The sequence below is a fragment of the Rhinolophus hipposideros genome (assembly GCF_964194185.1).
Source record: "Rhinolophus hipposideros genome assembly, chromosome: 3".
Taxonomy (NCBI): Eukaryota; Metazoa; Chordata; class Mammalia; order Chiroptera; family Rhinolophidae; genus Rhinolophus; species Rhinolophus hipposideros.
The window spans coordinates 31,333,377-31,356,192 of NC_138049.1; the positions used below are offsets into that span (position 1 = coordinate 31,333,377).

The following is a 22,816-nucleotide window of genomic DNA, read 5'->3' on the forward strand; positions in this document are numbered from 1 at the left end:
TTAACTGGACAAAATGGTCCATAGACCAGCGACATGAACATCACTCGGTACTTGCTAGAATTTCAGTTTCTCAACTTTGCCCTAGACCTCCAGAGTCAGAATCTGCATTTCCACGATATTACCAGCCGATTTTATGCACATTAAAGTGTAAGATTTATTGGTGTGTATGTGTGTGTTGATGTGTGTGTGTGTGTGATGATATAAAATGCATTTGATAATGTGGGTTGCAGCCAAAATAGTTTCAACTTCCTGTAGTAACTCCCCAAAGCTAATTATAATTGTTGCTCAGATCACCTAAAGTGACAAAACTAACAGTCCTCTAAAATAAGATTATGAAGTAGGCACTACGATCTTCATTTTACAAAGACGAAGTTCAAGTTCAGAAATGTTAAAAAAATTGATAAATGTTATATAGCTAATACGTGGCTGAGCTTGGATTTGAACAAAAGGTCTACCAAATTTCAAAGTCTTTGATAATAACCACGCCTACAAGTCATGGAAAGGTATCTTTTAAAATTATTTAACAGGTAGTTCAAAAGAAGGTTGCAACATCATTTACAGGCTGCAATATAATTCATCAAAACTTACTCTTCGGGTGACAATGGGATCAATTTCTCTTGGGTCTTTGTGAGCAAACATCATCAAATCAGCATTCAAGGTGCGGATCCTCTGAAATCTCAGGCGAATATAGCGAGCGGAGGTAAATTCTAGCAGTTCAGGAGAAGGGTCATCAGCACTTGGTCTCCCATTGATCAAAGAGATGTGAATCTAGACAATATAGGAAATAATTTAACAATTAAGTTCACCAAAAAGTAAATATCTGGTTTTGATTGTTTTTTCTTGGGAAAACAAAAATAAGCTTCTCTTCTCCCAATTGGTCAATGCAGATGCAGGTTCATATTTACTCACTGGAATGTAGTGAAGCAATAGACGAATTTTATGGACCTTTTAATATATCTACATGCAATTCATTTGTTGATATTTTAGTTATTCTTATATTGTAATTACCCATGTTTCAACTACTTGACTTTCCGAGGATTTCCATAAATTCTTAAAGCAATCTAATCTTTTTCTGAAAATTATTGTGTCTTAAAATTATTTAAGAATCAGGTATACAGTGGGATACCAGAAAACTTGTTTTAAAAAAAGTTACAAAATAGTCAAAAACAGGAACCCACAGATACTTAAAATAACCCTGACCTAGAAAGTAGGTATCTAATTATATAGTCTTAGTATATAGAGTAAAAATTGACACATTGCAAGGAAAACTAGACAAATCACAGTGAAAGATTTCAATTGGTTATTCATGTGTTGTTTGTTTTTTAGTAATTGATCTATCAAAAAGACAAAAATGCATTGTCACCCCAATAAATTTAATAAATAAGAAAAATATCAAAGGTATAACATTCTATGAAAACTAAATATACAAAAATACAACAAAACTTGGGTAGAATGGTAAATTTATTAGGAAAATAATTTAGAATAATTTATACCATATGAAATAAAATCTAATTATACTGTTTTCCATGTACAAAATGGAGAAATTGCCACGGCACTACCCTGCAAAAGGTACATAAAAAGCCCACATGCTCTCACAGGGATTTCACAAGAGCAGGAATAAACCAGTTTGGTAAAATAAAAATAATTATCACAGATAAAAAAATTTCTTCCCTAATACCTCATATAAGTGAACAAGAAAAAAAGACCAACAACGTAACACAAAAATTAAACAAAAGATATAAGGAGACTATTCAAAGAAAATAAAATATAAATGGCTGTCAAACTTTTGATAAGAATGAACTTTAGACATTAATTAACAGAGAACTGCTAATTAAAACTATAATAATAAACTTCTTCCATTTTTTTTCAGGTGGTCAAGTCCCCAAGATACTAATAATACTCCCTGATGGCAGGACTGGGGGGGTACAAGGCATTCTGATACACTTACAGGAGTGAGTGTTAGATGGCACAAACTTTTATGAAGGTTCTACTTCTGGGAAATTATCATACACACACACACACACACACACACACACACACACACACACACACACACGAGTATATACATTCCTACAGCAATGTTTGTAATAGCAAAAGATTGAAAACAATCTAATACCCATCAATGTGCAACTGGTTAAATAAATTATACATCTATATAGTGAGATAGTGCACCATGAAAAACAATGAGGAAACTCTTAATATATAATAGGAAGAAGTACTTTCAATTTTTCTGTACTTTGTAAATGCATTATTACCTATGCAATAAATTAAATCAAATAAAAATTGTTAAAAAAAAATTGAAATTGAGTGATAGGACTGAAAACACACACACACATACACACACACACACACACAAGCATATGCATGCATGCACAGGAGGCCAAAGAGACAGAATGCAAGAAGAGAGGAATCTTGTGCTGCTGGAAGCTGTTCGGGAACACGTATGTACTGGGAACTACGACTTGAGATCACCCACCAGAATTTTCATCTACTTTTGCAAAATGATATATCAAGTGTGTTAATTACATTTTTGACAGGGGAGGCAATGGTATGTATTTCCATTCCTAACATCCTGCATTTAGATAATCCCTGAGAGCATTTTACAAACTGACTGCCAATAAACTACTGAGTCACTAGAGAAATAAACATAGCAAACTCCGAGATGAGAAACTAATTCTGATGTCACAAAGTATAAACTCAAAATGGCTCATGATAAAAATATGAAATGTCCCAGCTAATTGAGTCTACCTTGAATACTTAGTAAAGAATAGATTCACTCAACACATTTGAGGATGATAGAATGCAAGGTCTGCTAAAACACAGAATCTAAAAAAATGCTGGATATCCTTGCTGTAACGTAAAAAAATTCTAAACCAGCAAAGTGGATCTTGTATATTCAACAGTTCTGCTATCTATCAGGTGATCCAGAAATGTATTTAAAATAGTCTCTATTACTTAAGGAGGATCAAATAAATGTTAAAATCATGAAGAGATACATGAAGCAATTAAAAATAGTTCCGCTTATTAATTTAATAAATTCAATTAATTTTGGCATCTAAAATATCACCACTACCCTTGAATTCATGCTTAAATTTCTGTGTTATCAAGCTCTCCCTTGAGTGCTCCTAAAAATGTTATTTGTAAAAAAAAGAGAGGAAATCACTACATGTGTAGGATTAAAGTTTCTGAAAATTATTAAGGTTTATTTGGTGTTAATTCTATGGTGAAACATACTTGTGGTTGTACATGAAATCAGTAAGTTCCTCACTTAAATATACCGGACCTTTAAAATAAATGATGCACTTTTTCTCATTTAGGTTAATAAGCTATGTGATAGCTACATAAAGGATTCAGCAAAGGAACACTTCTCACAGCTTTGGTATTTTCATCAAGCTACGCTGCCAAGAGATCTTGTGAGTATAGTTAGTCCCAAGCTGTTTCTGGGATGTAATACCAGCCAGCTGTTTGGCCACGCTGTGAGCAGCTTCCATCCATCGGGTTTTCTTTTTTCTCCACTCTCTTTCAAAATAAATCATAATATTAGATAGGGTATTTCCATTGGCTTGATGCTGTGTAATTCCAAGTCTACTGGGTAGTTTAACATACTTCCTGATTTCCTGTGGGGGGACAACCGGAGGGTGTCTATCTTAAAAAAGATGAAAAGTATCAGTCCTCAAGTTCACCAGTGTCTTACTGTGAGGCCATGGGAAGTCTGTGGCAGTCTAGTGCCTCCTTCTGAAATGATTTTGATTACAGACATGTTGGTGGGTGTTCATGCTGTCAAGGGATTCATTCCAACTGAAAACGTCAGCCTGCTTAACAACTGGGGGGTGTTTTTTGTTTGTTTTTTTGCTTTTTGTTTGTAGATTTTAAAATGACCCTCAGATAAAGAGAAAAAATACCTTATGAGTTTATGACCAAAGGACTAAATCAATATTATACTCTACTTATCCAAATAATTCTGTTTTTATTAGTGTAAGCATACTATATGAATCATGTTTCCATTGCAGATAGATATACATTTGTGACTCGATTGCACTTTCACTTTTATGGTTAGAATACAACTTAAAAATGGTTTCTGCAGCAAACAATCAGATTTCTAGTATGGATATTGTCCCATAGTACTATGCTTTTCTATTTACATTACTACATCTGCATTAGATTTCTAGCAGAGCTATATTCTAATACCCTGACCAATAATACAAAAAAAAAAAAATCTGTCAAACACCTTTTCTGTCTACCCCCTGTTCCCATTTGCACAGCTGTACTTCATACATCTTTCAGTTCTCAGCTGAGATGACAATTCCTTCCTTCAATAAATGTGTTCATGCCTTGTGTAGGAGCTCTCCCTAGGAATTCTCTGCGCTCTCTACTATTCATTGCCTATTGACTTGCTTGTGTCTGCTACGAGATGATAAATTCAATGAAGATAGGAACTTTGCTTTATTCATTTACAATATAGTTTCAATGTCTAATATAATGAATAGTACATAGTAGATTATCAATGATTATTTGCTAGGTGAATAAATCAGTATCACTGCCCAAATATTATAGACTGTGATAGAACTTCCAATGAATTAAATCTTTGCTCATTCACAATTTTTGTATTGTGTATTGAAAATTTCACTTTGCATACATTTGAACTATATTTTACCTATATTATTAATTCCATTTATAGGGTGTACATCAATAATTTTAGCATGAGTTTTATTTAACATAACTGAAAAAAATCTCATTAGAGCTGTAATAATTCAAGTATCTAAAAAGATAGCCCCAACATTTGGATAAATCAACAAAAATTAAAGACACCAGTAGAAGCATTTCTGAAGATAAAAATAATGCAATATACCTGTATAAATGGATACATCCCTTCAGGTGCCTCAATATTCCTACATATGAAAACTGGAAAGACTTTCTTTTCCTGCAGAGTGTAGTTCACTGAGGGTTTTTTCCTGCAGAGTTTGGAGGGTCCTTAATAAATATCCTATTTTCATTAGAAGTCTACAAACCCAACCCAAACATCTACTCTTCCATAGTTGATGACTACTGAGCTGCTTGGAAAGTAGCATTTTAATACGTAATGTGTCAAGCACTATGCACGACCTTAACTTCTTTAACTAACATTGCAAGAAAACGAGGAAATATCAGCTTAATGAACTGTTTAACAATTATGACTGTATCATTGACAGCTCTACCCTGAGATTAGTTGTAACAGGTCTTTTATACTACTGTAAGATGACTTTTTGCTTTTGACACCTACTTGGTTCCAATTGCCCCTGAACCTTAGATTGCTTTTCTCCTGTTCTTTAAAATTACAAGTCTTGCATGTGTCATTGCTGGATGAAAGCTTTTCCTTCCATAAAATATTTAAACATATTCTTCACTCTCAAAGCAATAGCCATTAATGAATTGCAGCATAACAAGAAAATCAGTTCTCTTCAAAGAGTATTTGTCATCTTACGGTTTTTTAATTCCCTTGGAGGGAAACTAGTTAAAATATTGTACTCCGAAGGTTTTCGTTGCTTCTGTCCTGGTATAAGAGCATCTCTCCTTCTCTCATTTTTTATCAGGCTATTTATGTTTTATACCAACAGCAGATTTCACGTGGCAATGCTTTCTCCTATGAAATTAACACATACAAGGGCTAAGTTTTTTGGAAAGATCAAAAATAGAAGCATAGTCTTAGCTGCCTTAGGAGTTTTAATTTTCTCAATGTCTCAAAATTGGTATAGCCCTTCTTTACAAAAAGCTTCTGGTGGTCCCCTTTGTCCAAGTCAGAGCAATCAACAATGCTGATTGCAATCCATCATAATTGAATGGAAGGTCTTGGTATTATCCCCACTAGTCATGATGCCTAAAAGAAACAATGACAACTAAGTCCCTGAAATTTTCAAAAAGAGAAAATTATCATTAAATGCAGGTATTATCCCTCTCCCCATTTATTTCTATAAAAGGACCCTGACACACAGGAGCTCATTTTATATCCATTTTAAACTTTATAATTATTTTCAAATAATAATTTTTAAAAAGTACTCAGTGTCGAGAATTTATCACTTGTATTTTTCTCTCTCCAGGTAAAGTACAGTATAATATTTGCATGGATAAGAGAAGAGTTGTCAAAATGGGTTTTCTCAGTCTCTTTTGGGAGTTTCTCATTTAAATTTTATCAAATGCAGATGTCATTATTAAATCTTTGTGCTGTCAAGCTAAGACTATCTAGGAATACAGATATCATCTGAAATTCACAGAAGGAAAGAGTTTAAGAAGAGTAGCTTCAGAGTAGACCACAAGGGAACATCACCAGGAGAAAAGTTCTCTCACTCACCTCAAATATTTGCATTGCTCCAAATTTTGTTTTGAGTGTGTCTCAACCAGAGATAGACTAAGAAAACAGAACCGTTAGGTATCTCTTCCAACTTCACTGCTATTCCAGAACTCTTTGTTTGAAATACATAGACTTTTACACATAAAAACAATAGTGGTTATTATTGAGTACTTAATGGATATGAGACACTCTTGCATGTGATCTGTGTACTAGTTCATCTAGTATTAACTCACTTAATGCTTCAATAGCCTAATGGGTTGGTGTTATTATTATCTCCTTTTTAAAGAAGAGAAACAGATATTGAAATTTTAACAAATATGGCTACATTTTAGCAAGGATGTACTCTAATTTTAGTCTTGGTTCACAGGCTATGCTCCTCAGTATATCACTGCACGACCTCACAGAGTGGGGGCTTAGTAAGCATTTCTGAATACATAATGGCCGGTCATCTAGGCATGATTTGAAGAGTTTTAACAATATGAAGTTCACCACTGATGAGACAACTTTTTCCACTCATCCTCCCTCTATTTTTTTTCATCTGCCTTATTTCCATTCCAACCCTGTGGATAACTGACCCCAGTATTTTAACTTCATTTCTCTCTGTTGTCCTACTCTTGCTCCTCCAGAATTATCTATATTGTCTGATACCCCAGATCTTGGCTTTTCTTCATGAATCTGGGTTATACTACCCTACTGGTTTGATCCATTCTATCCGTTCTTGGGTAAACTGCTTACCATGCCCCACGTCACCCCTTCAAGACCCACTACACTACCACACCAGATGGTGTCCAGACATCTTGAGAAGGGCAGGAGTGTACCATATTAAAACACAGAGGATAACTAAGCCGCGAGATTGACACCTCCCGGCATCAATCCGTATCAGTAAAGATCCTCCTGGTAAGTGGATGCAAAGCTCTATGTAGATAAAAACCAGAACCATAACAGGTCCAAGCATCAAAGGCTATAGGATCACTTATTCGAAAAGATCCAACAACTCCTAAAGTCTTACTACTATCATAATAAATAAAATTGGTTATGACAAGGTTAGTATGTAAGCATTTTAGTAAGTAAAAACTATTTACTAGTGTGCAAAACAATGAATTTACACTTTATAGCAAATTCTATTAAGTAGGAAATACTGAAACCTCAAGTTATAGGGAGAGTGAAAATAATACGTCAATACCCAAAATAAATATCTGTGAAACAAACATGCTTTTCCTTAGTGTGGAGTGCTGTCAGGGAAAGTCTCTAATAGGAAAAAAAGCAACTGGGAATGTAATGACCTACATTGGTAGAACAGAACAATCAGTACACTTGAAAGACATATAATAACAGCACAAAGGAAAACTTAGGCAACATTTTCCTGTTTTGTTTTCAGTCCCCGTGTGGAAACACTTGTTTAAAATTAAAATCTTGGAGCAGGAGGTCTAAATACCGCGCCAGATCCTGTGTCATTAGACTGGAACAAAACCTAGATGTATACTTGAAAGAGAAATTCAGTCTCTCATTCTCATTCTCTGACTCATAAGTTCCCCAGAGAAAAATTGTGTGTATGTGTGCATGTGTCTGTTGCAAGTATTATGAACTCTGACAATTAAGTTCGCAAACTCGCCACTGTGTGCTTATATTTGCAGCACTGTACAAACAGCTCGGTAAGGTTTCATAACCTTGGTATATCAGTGTCTCACAGCTGTGTTCCTGTCGGCGGTGTCTGCTGGGTGGTGTCATTATTGTTGTGTGTTTTCGTGTGTCATCATGAGAATGTTTGAGCTTGAATTAGAGCAATGAAAAAACATTAAATTTCTTGTTAGAGTTGGCATGAGTGGAAGTGAAAGCAGGGACATGTTAGTCCAAGTTTAGGGAGATACTGCCATGGAGAAAACAGCAGTGTACAAATGGATTAAACAATTTTCTGAGGGGAGATAATGCATCACAGAGGAAGAGAAGTCAGGGTGACCAGTAATAAGCAAAACTGATGAAAACGTTACAAAACTCCATCAAATTGTGCGTCAAAATTGTCAGCTGACTGTGAGAAGGATAGCAGACCAAGTAAACACCGAGAGAGAAACAGTTAGGAAAATCTTAAGTGAAAATCTTGGAATGTGAAAGGTGTGTACAAAAATGGTTCTCAAGGACCTCTTGCATCAAGACAGTGCACCAGCTCACACGGCACTATTTGTGAGGGAGTTTTTAGTTAGTGGACAAATAACTGTATTGGAACACCCTCCCTACCTCACGTGATCTGGCCCCCAGTGACTTCTTTCTTTACCCAAAGATAAAGGAAATATTGAAAGGAAGACATTTGAATGACACTCAGGACATCAAGAGTAATATGACGACAGCTCTGATGGCCATTCCAGAAAAAAAGAGTTCCAAAATTGCTTTGAAGTGTGGACTAGGCGCTGGCATCAATGCATAGTTTCCAAAGGGGAATGTTTCAAAGATGACCGTAGTGATATCCAGCATGAGGTATGTAGCACTTTTTCTAGGATGAGTTTGCAAACTTAATTGACAGACCTCATATAAATGAAAGCTGTACAAAAATATTAATTGGATTTCCCCTCATTTCTGAAGAATAGCATTTTGGGATGGCCATTGGCAAGGTCAACTAATTTAATGTTTACAAAGGTTCAACTTCAAACAAGGTGTCAGAGACTTTAAATTATGGAGACATACTAATACTTAGAGAAGGGTTTGAACATACACTAAAGGTCCTCAACATTGAGCATGTTCCTTAGACTACTTGTAGTTCCAATATCACTGAAATATGTGTATGCAAGCTAGAGTCCCTATGCTGACTGCACATGCCCCCCACGCTCCCCACTACAGGTGTCTGTGGACTCCCTATGTACATCAATATAGGGACAGACTCATTCTCTGAGCATTCCTTTCTTTTGCCACCTTTCTCTCTCCTCTTGTTCCTTTTTCTCTCACATTATTATTTGGTGTCTTCTTCCATATCTTTAGTTATTCTCTACTCACATTTTTTTTATTCTTGCCTTGGTACGTTTTATTTCATCTTTAGAATGAAACTATACATCTATGGTTCATCAAATTTCTATACTTTTAAGTGAAATCATGTGTTCCATTACTCTAAATATGACTTCTAGCCTCACTTTGTAAGAGGAAACTACAGGTCTTACTTTCTCATTACAAAAAAGTAAACACACACACACATACGTATGTACGTAGGAGGTCAGACAATTAAGTTTGTGAACTTGTTGCAATGATGTTGCTAAACTTTTTTGATATCAGAGGGATTATTCATTACGAATTTGGACAAACAGTTAACCAAGTTTACTATTTGGAAATGGTGAAAAGTTTGTGTGAAAAAGTTAAACGACCTGAACTTTTCACCAACAATTCATGGCTCTTGCATCATGACAATGCACCAGCTCACATGGCACTGTCTGTGAAGGAGATTTTAGCCAGTAAACAAATAACTGTATTGGAACACCCTCCCTCCTCACCTGATCTGGCCCCCAATGACTTCTTTCTTTACCTAAAGATAAAGGAAATATTGAAAGGAAGACATTTGGATGACATTCTGGACATCAAGGGTAATATGATGACTGCTCCGATGGCCATTCCAGAAAGAGTTCTGAATTTTACCTTCTAATTCATATCTAATTGTATACAAACAATTAAGAGGGGAAAATCAGAGGACTTCCCTCCATCATTGTGCTGGGACTGCTGCTCTGGGGATGGCCTATTTTCCCGTTCCCTGATACGATGGCCTTTGGGGCTTAGGACAGAGCAGGTGACCAAGTTCCAATACAGGGGCTCCAGAAAGAGGAGGTTGTAGAATTATTGACATCTGGGCATTAGTTTACAAGAAGAGAAAGATGAAAAGGAAAGGAATGTGATGTGGGAAGGGACTGCCTGTAAATCTGACTTTATACTTAAAATGTTGGACTCACCAGGTTTGCAGCCCCTCACTGTGATGTACACAGATGTCTAGATAACATTCAAAATATCAAGGCTTTAAGGAAGTGTTTCCTGGAGGAGGTTTTGCGTTAATTCTACATAAAACAACAACGGCAAATGTGATCCATGTCAACAGTATCCTAAGTTCAGGTTCCTCCATCATTCAGTACAGAGTTGGATCTAATCACTTATTTACTAGGTTTGTAGGATGTTGGCTGCGCGCACCCCTGACATCTGTAAGGCACCAGCAGATCTCTAGTCCCTTCAAAGAAACAGAGCGCACCAAGGGACCTCTCCTCCCACACAACTAGAAGATGAAGTTTTCTGTAAATTTACTGAGTACACAGTGTTCTTGTTCCTTTGCTGGACTCAAACTAATAATTGACCACAGGAAGCTGCAGGGCCATGCCCTTAAAGAAGCTCAGATACAGCTCGTGTTGTTGGTTAGCTGGTGGGGGGTGGGGACCTGCTGAAATTCAGAGCCTCCTTTTCTACAGATAACAAATATTTAGAAACAGGAAAACTTGGGGAAAATGAATAAACCGCTGATTTGAGGTCATTGATCATTATCGTAAGTTATTTGTCTAAAGCGGATTTTGTTTCCCAACATACCCTTTTCTCTTTCCCCTTAACAAACACAGCATGAATGAAAGGTAAAGGGAATAAAACATTTAATCAATCATCCAGTGGCCAGGGCTGAATTGCTTTCTGTTATACATTTGCTGCCAAGTTCACAGAATTAGGTTTGTTTTCAATTATTTATAATATGTTTTCCCAGAAGAATTTATAATAGGCTGTTTAGGCACTGTTCCCATTTCTATTAATGACAAAAATACAACTGTCCCTCCTTAGCAAAAAGAAAAGGAGTTAAATTAGGAAAATTGCTATGAATGTTGTTGTTGGGCTTAAGAGTTTTCTGGTTTGTTTTAGAGCTAGTCTGGTTCCAATGAGAAAATGGCAACAAGACTGTTCATTTTTCTGTCGCTTTTGCTATTTTTATTTTGAAAATATGATGCTAACATGAATCTCTTTTTTGAAATAGTTTATAATGACAGCTATAAAATATTTTAAGACACCTATGTCATGATTATCAATGCTTTTATAATTACAATAGCTGTGAATTTGGTTCCTTTTAACAAAGGTACACTGAATACTCCAGTGTATACTCTGTCCAGTGAATACTCACTGGTCAGAATGCAATGCTTCCAGGCTCTCCAATTTCTAAAACCACCTTTTCTCTCTCATCTCAGGCTTTCCTGTAGCTTTTCTCTAGGACTGTCCTGTCCCACCACTATCAGCATCCCTGCCATTTTCTTGACCTCTCAGTCTGCTAAGGGACTAATTAAAGATGTAGACTCATTAATAGGAGACGTCATTGCTTATTGAATGGCTAGGTATGGCAGTCTTTTGAGAAACACAGGAAGGAATCTCTGAAATCCTATTATATAGGCATCCCCAGTGGTCTGATCACCTACGTGGGAAGATGGTGACTTTTCTTAACCCAATCACCTCACTCCATAATAGCACAGGACCAGAGACTACAATGACCATGCTCCAAAGCCTACCTTTACTCACCATGAATGGGAGTGCATCCTTAGAGAGTTGGTTCTGAAAATCTCAGGCCTATGACTGGTGTTAGTATAGATTGGGGTTTATTTGTTGGTTTTTCTAAAAAGCTGATCAAGATTCAGTCGCTACTTTAACTTCATTCCTGATAATATACCTTATTTTCTGTTTGTAAGCTGTTCTTTCCTATTATAACTAAGCTCTTTTCACTGGTCTGTCTCATGATCTTTCCATCCTCCAGTGATGTACTTTAGCTGAAATAATCCTTTCTCTTAACTGCTACATCTATACACTTGCTTCTCAAAAACCCCTTTACTGAGTCTCCAACATATGTTTTTTTTAAAAAAATAAAATTTAACATATTCTCAATTTTAATTAGTCACTTTGTTTTCACTTGAATCTCTTTCTTCACATCTACATATCCCTATTTCCTTCCAGTGGTAAATTTGAGAAACATGAGGGTACTGACAAAGAGAAAGTAAAACATTCCCTGATGGCACGATCATCATCAGTTTATACAACTGTAAAGAAGTACACATATACCACCAACAACCCTATTTCTGCTTCAAGTAAAAATACAAATATGTATGTAGGTCAACAACCAGTGAGTGTTTTAAAATAAGCATCCAGACTTTATAAATCCAAATAAGTGCTGTCCTTTCAAAATAAGTATTTTGGGATGCTCTAAGTAGAGTGCACAATATTGCCTTTTCTTCAATCATTTTAATACTCCTTATGTTTTTCATTATTCCTGAAATTTTTCTTAAAGTGGTGGGAGGAAGACCATTTAAAACGCAATGGTTATTGGGGAAAAGAAAATAGGTCATAAAAAATTAAAGGTCAGAATAGAAATAGAAAATTTAAGTTTGAAACAGAAGAACATGCAGATACCAGACCATGCCCACGTATTTCCTCCACCATCCAGAATTCCAAGGCTCCTTTAAACTTCAGTATCCTTAAGCATCAACCACAGGACAATATTGGGAAATATTAAAGATTTGAGAAGGGAACTGGTAACCAAACATAGATTACTTGACAAATCTGCACTCACTATAAAGTCAAGTCCTTGTATCCACTGAAGACAACAATTCACCACAGAAAGGATTTTACCAGGTTAATGTCACTTATTAAAAAAAAACAGATTAAAAATAAAGTTGTCTAAAATAATATGCTCGACCTTAAATATAATTTATGATTCTGCCTGTTGCTGTTTTCAGTCATAAATATCATTAAAACACAGCAGATTAAATCAATTTCAACACATTATCATTTTAGTTTAAATTCTCATATTTATAAAGTAATATGCCCTATCTTTATATATTATTGGATGAATTGTTAATAAATTTGTTTCTCTAACTTTGAGAAGCAGAAGAACAATTATGGGTCATTTACAGTGTCCTCCTAGCTTGTAAAGTATATTGTGTTTGTATTTCTATGAACACCTGTCTGACAAATTGAAATGCTAATTATGATTTATCATTTCCATGATATCAAATATTCAGATAATAAACATCGATGACTAAATATACTTTTCAGTTTTATTCAGATGTTCCGCATCACATAAGACACCACCTTAGTCTGACATAAAAATAAAAAATTTCTTGAGTTCTGGCACATTATAGTGGAGTGGAAACTAATATGAATGATGTGGTGGGCACTTCACTTTTTTCTCAATATGTAAAATTGTACTGGCAAGACTTTTAAAATAACGTAAATGAAATTGTACTCAAAAGTAAATATCTTTCAAAATTGTACAAATAACAAGCAAAAGCCAGAATAAAAAAACAATTATATAATTTATATCATAACATTTTTTTCTGAGCAAGTCTCTAAATTCAGAGTTTATCCTTCAGATCTTATTTCAAAAATGTACCACACAATCAAGTGTGATATACTTGAATATATGATATGTAAGATCTGATATGACAATTGGGAATGTGGACCTTGAGGGTCATGGGACAATATATGTTAGTTTGCTTGTTTTTGTTTAATGTATAGCAAAGCTTGGGTCTCTCCACACATTTCCTGGAAAACTGTAGTAAGTTCTTTATGAGCCTGGAGCCCCATCCTCTGACATTGTTTACTTAATAAAATTTTAGGGTTTCATTTATGATTTTGTTTTTGTTTTTTAAGGAGTCAAACAGAATTAGCAAATAGTCAGTTGCTTATTATATAAATCATGCCAAGGTCTGAGAGCACATTTCCCAAAGGATTATTTTCATATCCTGCAACAAAGAGAATATGTAATGCTTACAATGTTCTTGCAAGAAATCTCTCTGTCCAAAACTGTGTGTCTGCTCTTTGATTTTGTTACCTCATCTTTCTGAACTCTAAGGGTTGGAGTGCCTCAGGGCTCAGTTCTAGGATTGTTTCTCTTCCTGGTCTTCACCTACTTCCTGGATGATCTTGTGCGGTCTCATGGCTTTAAATTCACAGATTCCTATCTTTCAGCAGTATTTCTCTTCCAAACTCTAGAATACTATATACCATCTATTCAACTGCACTTAACGACAATTCAATCCTTCTACAGGCTCAGGCCAAAAACTGTTGACTCATGCTTTATTCATCTCATTCTCTCACACCTCAAAGAAAATCCATCAGCAAATCCTCCTGGCAGATCCAATTGGTCAGGAAATCCTATTGGCTCTAGTTATATATCTTCCATTCAAACACTCACTCCCTTCACTGCTGCCACCATGGTCTAAGCCACTATCATTTATCCCCTGAATGCTATAACAGCCTCCTAACTGTTCTCCTCCTTATACACTCCCTTCCTGTGCTCAGATACCAATGCAACACAGCTGGGTGTGGGGGTGGGGTTTGCTTTTTTGGACTCTTGAAAGTGTTCTAAAATTAGATTGTGGTGGTGATTGCACAACTTGGTAAATATACTAAATACAACTAAACTGCATACTTTAAATTTCTGAATTTTGTGGTATGTGAAATATATCTTAATAAGGGTTGTCTTTAAGAAAGACTGTGATGGGTCTGAGATTTGAGATTTGACTTTATTTGAAACATAGCAAGTTAGACTGACACAGTTTCATGGCAGAACATACGAGACTCCTACAACAGGGAAAAGGGACTTTGTTACTCACAGCACAGGTGGAGGGAGCACAAGCATCAGCATATTTGATCAGCATCAGCAAGTCTCTGAGCCTCACTTCCCACAGAGCTACAAAGAGGACCAGCAGACACCTGACTCCAGCGGGTTGTATTACAGATGAGGAATCTTGAATGTAAAGATCCCAAGTCTTTGACTCTAGGCAGTAAGCATGCTTGCCTCCTGACCTGGAGCGAGACACCATCTATGTCTTCCAAGGCTGACAGCAAACCTTCCCTTTGCTTCACAGGCAGACACTATTTCTACTTGTCAATGCTGTTCACTGTATAGAGAGCCTTGAAATGATAGTCTGGAACAAAGACGATCAGTGCCTCTAGTTTCAAAATTTATAACCAATTTTCCACAGTTTGTCATTGGAATTTAGGCCTAAGCCTTTGGATCTGGTCTATTAACCCAAATATAACTATTATTTCAAGAACACACCACATGACTTAGATGGTTTTAAATTGTAATACTTTAAAAATTGGCATTTATGTGCTGATTTTATCACTTATCTTGTTTCATTATGTTAGGAAGGTATTACTACATTCCTCATTTTTGCAGATGAGGAAACAGGCTCAGAGAGGTTAAAGAATTTGCCCAAGAGCAAACAAGTACTGAATGACAGAGTCTGGGATTCAAGTCCAGTGGGTAACACATGTGGGCCAGCTGGAGCATGCCGGCCCTGGGGGAACGCACTCTGCCACAGATAACTGTTCTGCACCACTGCTGTCCAGCAAACCCGGAGATCATTCAATCCCCACAACAACACAGTTGTTATACTTATGTGTGTATATATACAGTACCACTGCCCAATGTTCTGTCTAGTGCTCTAGGGCCTCCCACCGATTTCCAAAGGTGTGAAGCAATGAAAAGCATGAAGGCGTTCTGGGTCAGAGTTCCCTGAGTTCTCACTTTGGACCACAAGTGTTAAAAGGATGTGTTTGTGATTATGAGCACATTTGTACACTGAAGCTCCCCAATGAAATCCAGTTGCCGAGGAGAAACACAGAAATCTATCTATATTGGTGCGATCTTAGGCAGAAGCATTTGACAAACAATATTACAAATGTTGATTGCATAAATGTGCTTAGGAAACAAGATTTCCTTCAGTATTCTGTTAATTACTTATAAATTATAAATTATCAGTTAATATGATAGAAGATTTACATAGAATTAAGCCTAAAGTTTTCATAGGGCATGTAGCTACATCCTCAAGGATGAGCCTCAATGGTTTAGAAAATTTGTGAGTTTTTCTTATTATAAATCTTAAGAAAAAACTAAAACATTCAGTGATCTCTTTTCACATAATTTTAAGGGTTAACTATAATTTTGCAATAAACATCATAATAATGGGCAATAATCACACACTTGATTCTTTTTGTGCTGGTTTAAGCAGTGAACCAGCATAGAATACCTTTTCCTTAATTCAACTGAAGTGATTACCTCAGGAAAGATTTGAGATTTTAGGCAACTCATAAATCTTTAATAGTTCAGTGTCTTAGAAAATTGACTCTGGCTAATTATAGTTATAATTTGAAAGTGTATTATTCACAATTTGCTACTGCCTTATAATTTATTTGATCCACAGCCTTTTCCATAGTTTTCAGTATATAATCTTCTTAAAACCAATTTATAATGGCATTAAAAGGTCTAATCTAGAGCATGACTAACAAGATGATTTTATTTTTCTAACCTACAATTTCAGGATTTGAGGTCATTTGTTTAGCACCTCCTTCCAGATCTTCCAGCTTTTACTCCAGGTATCAGGAGGCTCTGCCAGTTCTAATGTACAAAAATTTGAGGAGCTCTTTGGAATAGCAGACGCACCATTGAAAACACATAGAAGATATGATCAAATTTAACTAGAATGGAAAGTTTCTAAACCACAGGGATGACTCATGCTAAATTAAAATATTCAAATTAAGTAAAAATGTATGGTAAACAAGAGCATCAAGGAGGCTTGAAATAAAAATTGGAAGTGTATCTGAGATCTTAAAAGAAATAGGAAATATTTTTCTTATTAAATTGGTTAAATCTCCCAATTAACAACCTAGTAGAGAAACTTCCTAACATGAAAGAAACACAGCGAAGAGAGTGTTTCTTCATTTATTTTTGTAAGTGCTCTGTAAGTAATTATTTCTGAAAATACATCCATGCCAGGCCCACCATGGGTAAGGGACAATGGTGAAGGAGTTCTTTGTTTTATACTTAGCAGGGGACACTAGACTAATACGTATTCCCACCCACTATCACCATACCACACAGGCTGTGCAGTTTCACTTCAGATACTGTTAATCATTTCAGGATTCAAAAAGTCTCCTTGAAAAGTCCAGCCGAAGGGGCATACTGATTCATGTGGCGTAAAATACCCTTGTAATTCAGAAGTGATTTTTTTCATTAAAAGCAATAAGGAAATAGCATGAGAAGCCAGTAGGTGCATTTGGATTCTTCTCCAGTGCTCACCTGTACATTTTTCTTTGTATTTTGCCTTCGTTTTAAGTCATAGCAAACGCAATAGCAAAAAATTGTATTGACTCTCAAGGATACTAATTTCCTTAAAGATCTCTCAACCCAATTGGAAGAGACATGCTGAAAAGCCTTAGAAAGATCACTTAATACAGAATAAATAAGGCTTTAAATAAAATTCCACTGGAGACAAAAGTGAAGTCATCTGTAAAAGAAAGTCTGACTTCTACGGCCATAAAAATCATATCTAAGATCCAGATATTTTATGGTATACTAATCATTATCTCTAGGTACACACTGTGAAACTATTTCACGTCTCTCGATTTTTGAATCTGAAATCTCCTAACATTTTTATTCAGAAAATAATTATACATTTTAATTGGAATACTATCCTGTAAATCCAAAAGTTTATTAGTCCAATCATCATTTTTTTTCACTGTTCCATGGAACAAAGCTTATTTGTTTTATTTCGCTTGAATTTGACTTTTCCTTTTTTTAGTGATAAACTTTAAAACTATACAAATGTTCACATTCTGGAGTTTCACTAATTGTGTTCAGAAATCCCCAAACATTTGAAACTTATTTATCAATTTTACTCTACTTTGTCAATGGTGCATCTCTTACACAGATATTCTTGAGGACGGAGAGAAAGAGAAAGAATGAAATTTTGGATACTTAAATAAGTTATTGTGATTTTTTTAAGTGTACCAAAATAACTTGGTACAGCTTGTACATTAATTGGATGCGTGTCTTTCACCTATGGCAAGTACGTGTCAGTACTGTGTATTTGTAGATTACTTTAGAATCTACAAGTGCGTGCACATACAGTATTTTATTTATTGTCACAACAAAGCTAAAGGGTAGAGGAAACAGGAATCTTAAAACAATGTATTGATAAGAAAATTGAGCTTTTATGAAAGCACATCAAATGTCACAGAAAAAGTAAAGACTAGAAGATTACAGAGATTATGAGAGGTGAAATTGGGAATTAAACTCTGTTTTTGTTTTTCACTCCAAATCCACTGCACTTTTCATTAGACCACACCATGTCTGTAAGACGAGCTCTGTTTTCCAGCCTGATGCCATGCAATAGGTTAATTATTCATTTGGCTATTTTCAGGGTACATTTCTTACTTCCTTCATCTTAGATGACTATCACAATGCAATTATCTTCATAATCAGATACTTGACAGGGAGTCACACTGATTTTTTTTTCCCAGTTAAGGCAAGCACATTTTATCACTTATCACTTTATCATCTTATCACTGCTCATGTCAAGATTCCTTCTATATTATACAAGAGGTAAAAATATCCATTCTGTAAAGTCTACATGCTTATACAAATTCATAGGCAGGCTAAGGGTATAAGTTCATGACTATGGCTAAGTACACAAGCTATAGCATCAGCCGGGTTCAAATCCTGGCTCTGGCATTTATTAGCTGTATGACCTTGGAAAAAGTAATACTGCCCAGCAGTTTCCTCATTTGTAAAATGGGAACAATGATAGTGTCCAATACAAGAAGTTATTATGAGAGTTTGACAAATTAAGAGATGCAAAGTACTTAGAATGGCATCTGCCATGTTGCAATGGATCAATAAATGCTTGCTATCATTACTCAAAATGCATGCTGCGGAAAATATATTGGTTCTAAGCACCGGTTACCTGACAATGCACTTTTGTGCGGCAGTGGGAGAGCTCTCCACTTGGTTAGTAGTCCATATTCTATGTTAATCACACAGAAGATTTCCAGCAACAAAGAATATTCATGGTAAGTCCCTGCCAAGAAATTCAATCCTTTCGATTTGCCTGTACATTTGACATTCGAGAGTAATATCAAGATGGGCACAGTACACATCTATCCTTGGGCTCCTTCCTGGGTTAAATAGACTGTCACAGAATTATGGCACTAAATCAGATTATCATAGTTCCTCATAGACACAAATATGATTATTGAGTGAAAATTTTAAGTTTATATCCTTAGCTTTCTTATGTAGTATAAATAAATAATTTTGTCCTCTCTACTAGTTATGCTTGAAAGTCTTTTACTTCTTGCTATCTGATGTCTTTACATAAGGACTGCATTAAAATTTTCTATGAGAATTAACTGCCAAGAAAACGTTTGTCTTGAAAATTTGGAAGCTCTCCTTTGTCAGACATGGAAACTACGTAATTTAACATTTTCCTTTTTTGCTCCAATTGTCTGAAAATTCTGAATTAAATTAAGAGTTCAACTATAATAACTAACTCAATCCAGATGGGCAGTAAATGTGCATGTTTGTTTTATATTTTTGTTGTCAGTTAAAAGTTATGATTTGTTATGTATTCCACTTGACACTTTTCTTGGAAATAACTGGAGGTATAAAAAGGAATATCTTTTTAATAAACATTGGTAATAAATTCATTTATTTTATCATTTCATTTATTTACTAATCTAATATTGCCTACCGTGTTTCCCTGAAAATAAGACATAGCTGGACCATCAGCTCTAATGCATCTTTTGGAGCAAAAATTAATATAAGACCCCATTTGATATGATATTATATTACATAAGACCCAGGCTTATATTATATTGAAATAAGACCAGGTCATATATTAATTTTTGCTCCAAAAGATACATTAGAGTTGATGGTCCAGCTATGTCTTATTTTCGTGGAAACACTGTAGTATTATTGAGCATTGACCCTACTAAGTATAAGGAAAAAAATGAAAAACTAAACAAGCTGCAAACCCTCAATGTCTGTAATGTAATATAGGAGCACAGGAAAGAATGTATTTAAGAAAATTATTAGGTTTTCAGAATCAAGTGTGAAATCCCTGTTATTAAAATAATTCCTCTGAAGGCAGTGTGGAGGTTCCTCAAGAAATTACGAATAGAATTACCATATGACCCAGCAATCGCTCTCCTGGGTATCTACCCCAAAAATATAAAAGCATTTCTCTATAGAGACACGTGTACTCCAATGTTCAATGCAGCTTCGTTTACGGTGGCCAAGACATGGAAACAACCAAAATGTCCTTCGATAGATGAATGGATAAAGAAGTTGTGGTACATATACACAATGGAATACTATTCGGCGTTAAGGAAAGATGATTTAGGAGCATTTGTGACAACATGGATGGATCTCGAGAGAATAATGCTAAGTGAAATAAGTCAGACAGAAAAAGCAGAGAACCCTATGATTTCACTGATATGTGGTATATAAACCAAAAAGAACAAGACAAACAAATGAGAAACAAAAACTCATAGACACAGACAATAATTTAGTGGTTACCAGAGGGTAAGGGGGTGGGGGGTGGGTGATGAGGGTAAAGGGGATCAAATATATGGTGATGGAAGGAGAACTGACTCTGGGTGGTGAACACGCAATGGGATTTATAGACGATGTAATACAGAATTGTACACCTGAAATCTATGTAAATTTACTAACAATTGTCACCCCAATAAAATTAATTAAAAAAAAATAATAATTCCTCTGAAACTTATTAACACATGTTCCTTTGAAACATGCCTTTTAATGTGTGGATATAAAATGAAGCTAATTTTTTTAACAAAAATATTTTTAAAATCATACAATAAATGAAAAACCTTTTACATCAATTGCCTTGGTTCCAGACATATCCATCCCAACAACACTCTAGAGATTTTGGAACTGTTTGGAGCTGTAATCACAACCTTCAGTACATTCCTTTGACTAACTCAATATTATAAAATTTTTTCTTTGAAGGTGAATGATTTTGGAGAGAAAATGAGTAAAAATCATTTAGAGCCAAAGCTGGTTAATAAGTCAATGATATAAAAACAACAAACTCCAAGAAACTCCCAAACATTTGGAACAGCATTTCATTCACGATAATGAATATAGGACTCTTTTATCCATGCCATCACAATAGCTTGGGCTTAAAGATATTTTCTTAGTATGTGGGTTCCAAAGCATTGCTTAAAATTCAAGTTACTTTGTAAGTACATGGTATAGTCTGTGCTACAGAAGCTCAGAAAGGAAGTATTCTCTGGTTTCCTCTCTAATGTCTCTTGATCCCTTCCTGATCCTTCCATTCATAGAGCAAGTTTTTAAAAGACAAAATTCAGTTGCCACTCTCAAAAACCTTGCAATATCTTCAAACTGCTATTAGCATACATAAAAGCCCTAGGAGGTCAGCAAAAAAAAAAAAAATGAAATTGTATTGTGAATACACAGAAGTAAATGATTGTAACAGCTGCCATTTATTGAGTCCCTGCCTTGAGTCACATACTTTATATAAATCGTCTCATTTAATACGACCAATGTTCAAAGATATGTATTTATACTTCTCCATTTTGAGATAAGAAAACGACTTCAAAGAGTCATCCAAGGTTACTTAGCTATTGACTGCCATGCCAAGATTCCAAACCAAGCCTGATTTCAAAGGCTCGTACACTGAACAACACCACCTGTTACCATTCAAAAGTCTTCCTTCTGGATAGATCTCAACCATTTCTGCCATGGGAAAAGCTGGTAGAAAACAAAATAGATTGACAGGACTTTGTATTAAACATGCTTTGTGTTTCCTCAGGAATTTTAGAGGCTGTTACACTCACTTAAGCATGTCTGTTTGAAATGAATAAACAGCAACTGGGAAAAAATACGTTTCTTACAGAAGTATTCTATATGCATCAGATAAAAAAAACAAAAAACAACAACAACAAAAAAAACAAAGCTCAATTCCAGATGTTAATATAAAATTATCCACATGCTACAAAATGATCCTCCAGAACACCAGGGGCAAAAGAAAACCAAACTGAAAATTAATTTCAAAAGAGAAATCAAAGTGGAGACATCAATTTGGTTTTGTGCTAAGTTATAGGAGACTGGCTATTTCTTAGCTTTTTAGAAAGTGCTGTCTTAAATGATGGCATATGGTTGCAAAATTAAGTTTGTTCTGACTTGAGAAATGAATGCACTGCCTGAAGGACAATATTTTGGGGACCCTTTAGCATTGTGCTTATGTGCCGTTTTTGGGTTGAAAAATATGGATCTCTTAGATACATCAAAAGAAGAGAGACAAAATAAAAATTGCTGTCATGCAAATATATTTTGCCTATTGATATTCTTATGCGGATGTTTAAACTTGAATCCAAAATAACTGATTACCTTTCTGTCCTTTATTTTCCTAGGAGTTTGCCCATAAATGAATGACAAATGCAAATACTACAAAATTCTAAGGTGTTACCTTCCTGTTAGAAAAATTGAAAGCTAGCTGGTTCATTGATCAGGATGGCCAAACTAGATAAGTTCCTCTTTCAAATCCCAGGCAAGAATAATCTGATTTGGCTGTCGGCATGGAAGACCTTACACATATGTTTATGTGACGTAAACTGAGGAGTGGGGACATGCAAAAAGGAGTAAGTTGTGGTCTCCTTTCTCATGGAACTCAATAGCTTTTAACA

The 22,816-nt window shown here is 35.4% G+C and overlaps 1 protein-coding gene across 2 annotated transcripts in view; it reads right to left on the bottom strand.

Moving 5' to 3' along the window:
- Positions 1 to 22,816, bottom strand: part of LAMA2 (laminin subunit alpha 2) — a 531,205-nt gene that overhangs the window by 306,911 nt on the left and 201,478 nt on the right. For both annotated transcript variants that reach the window (XM_081040014.1, XM_081040013.1), the window contains exon 5: positions 589 to 768. In XM_081040014.1, the coding sequence (XP_080896140.1) occupies positions 589 to 768 (180 nt within the window). The remainder of the gene's footprint in view (positions 1 to 588; positions 769 to 22,816) is intronic.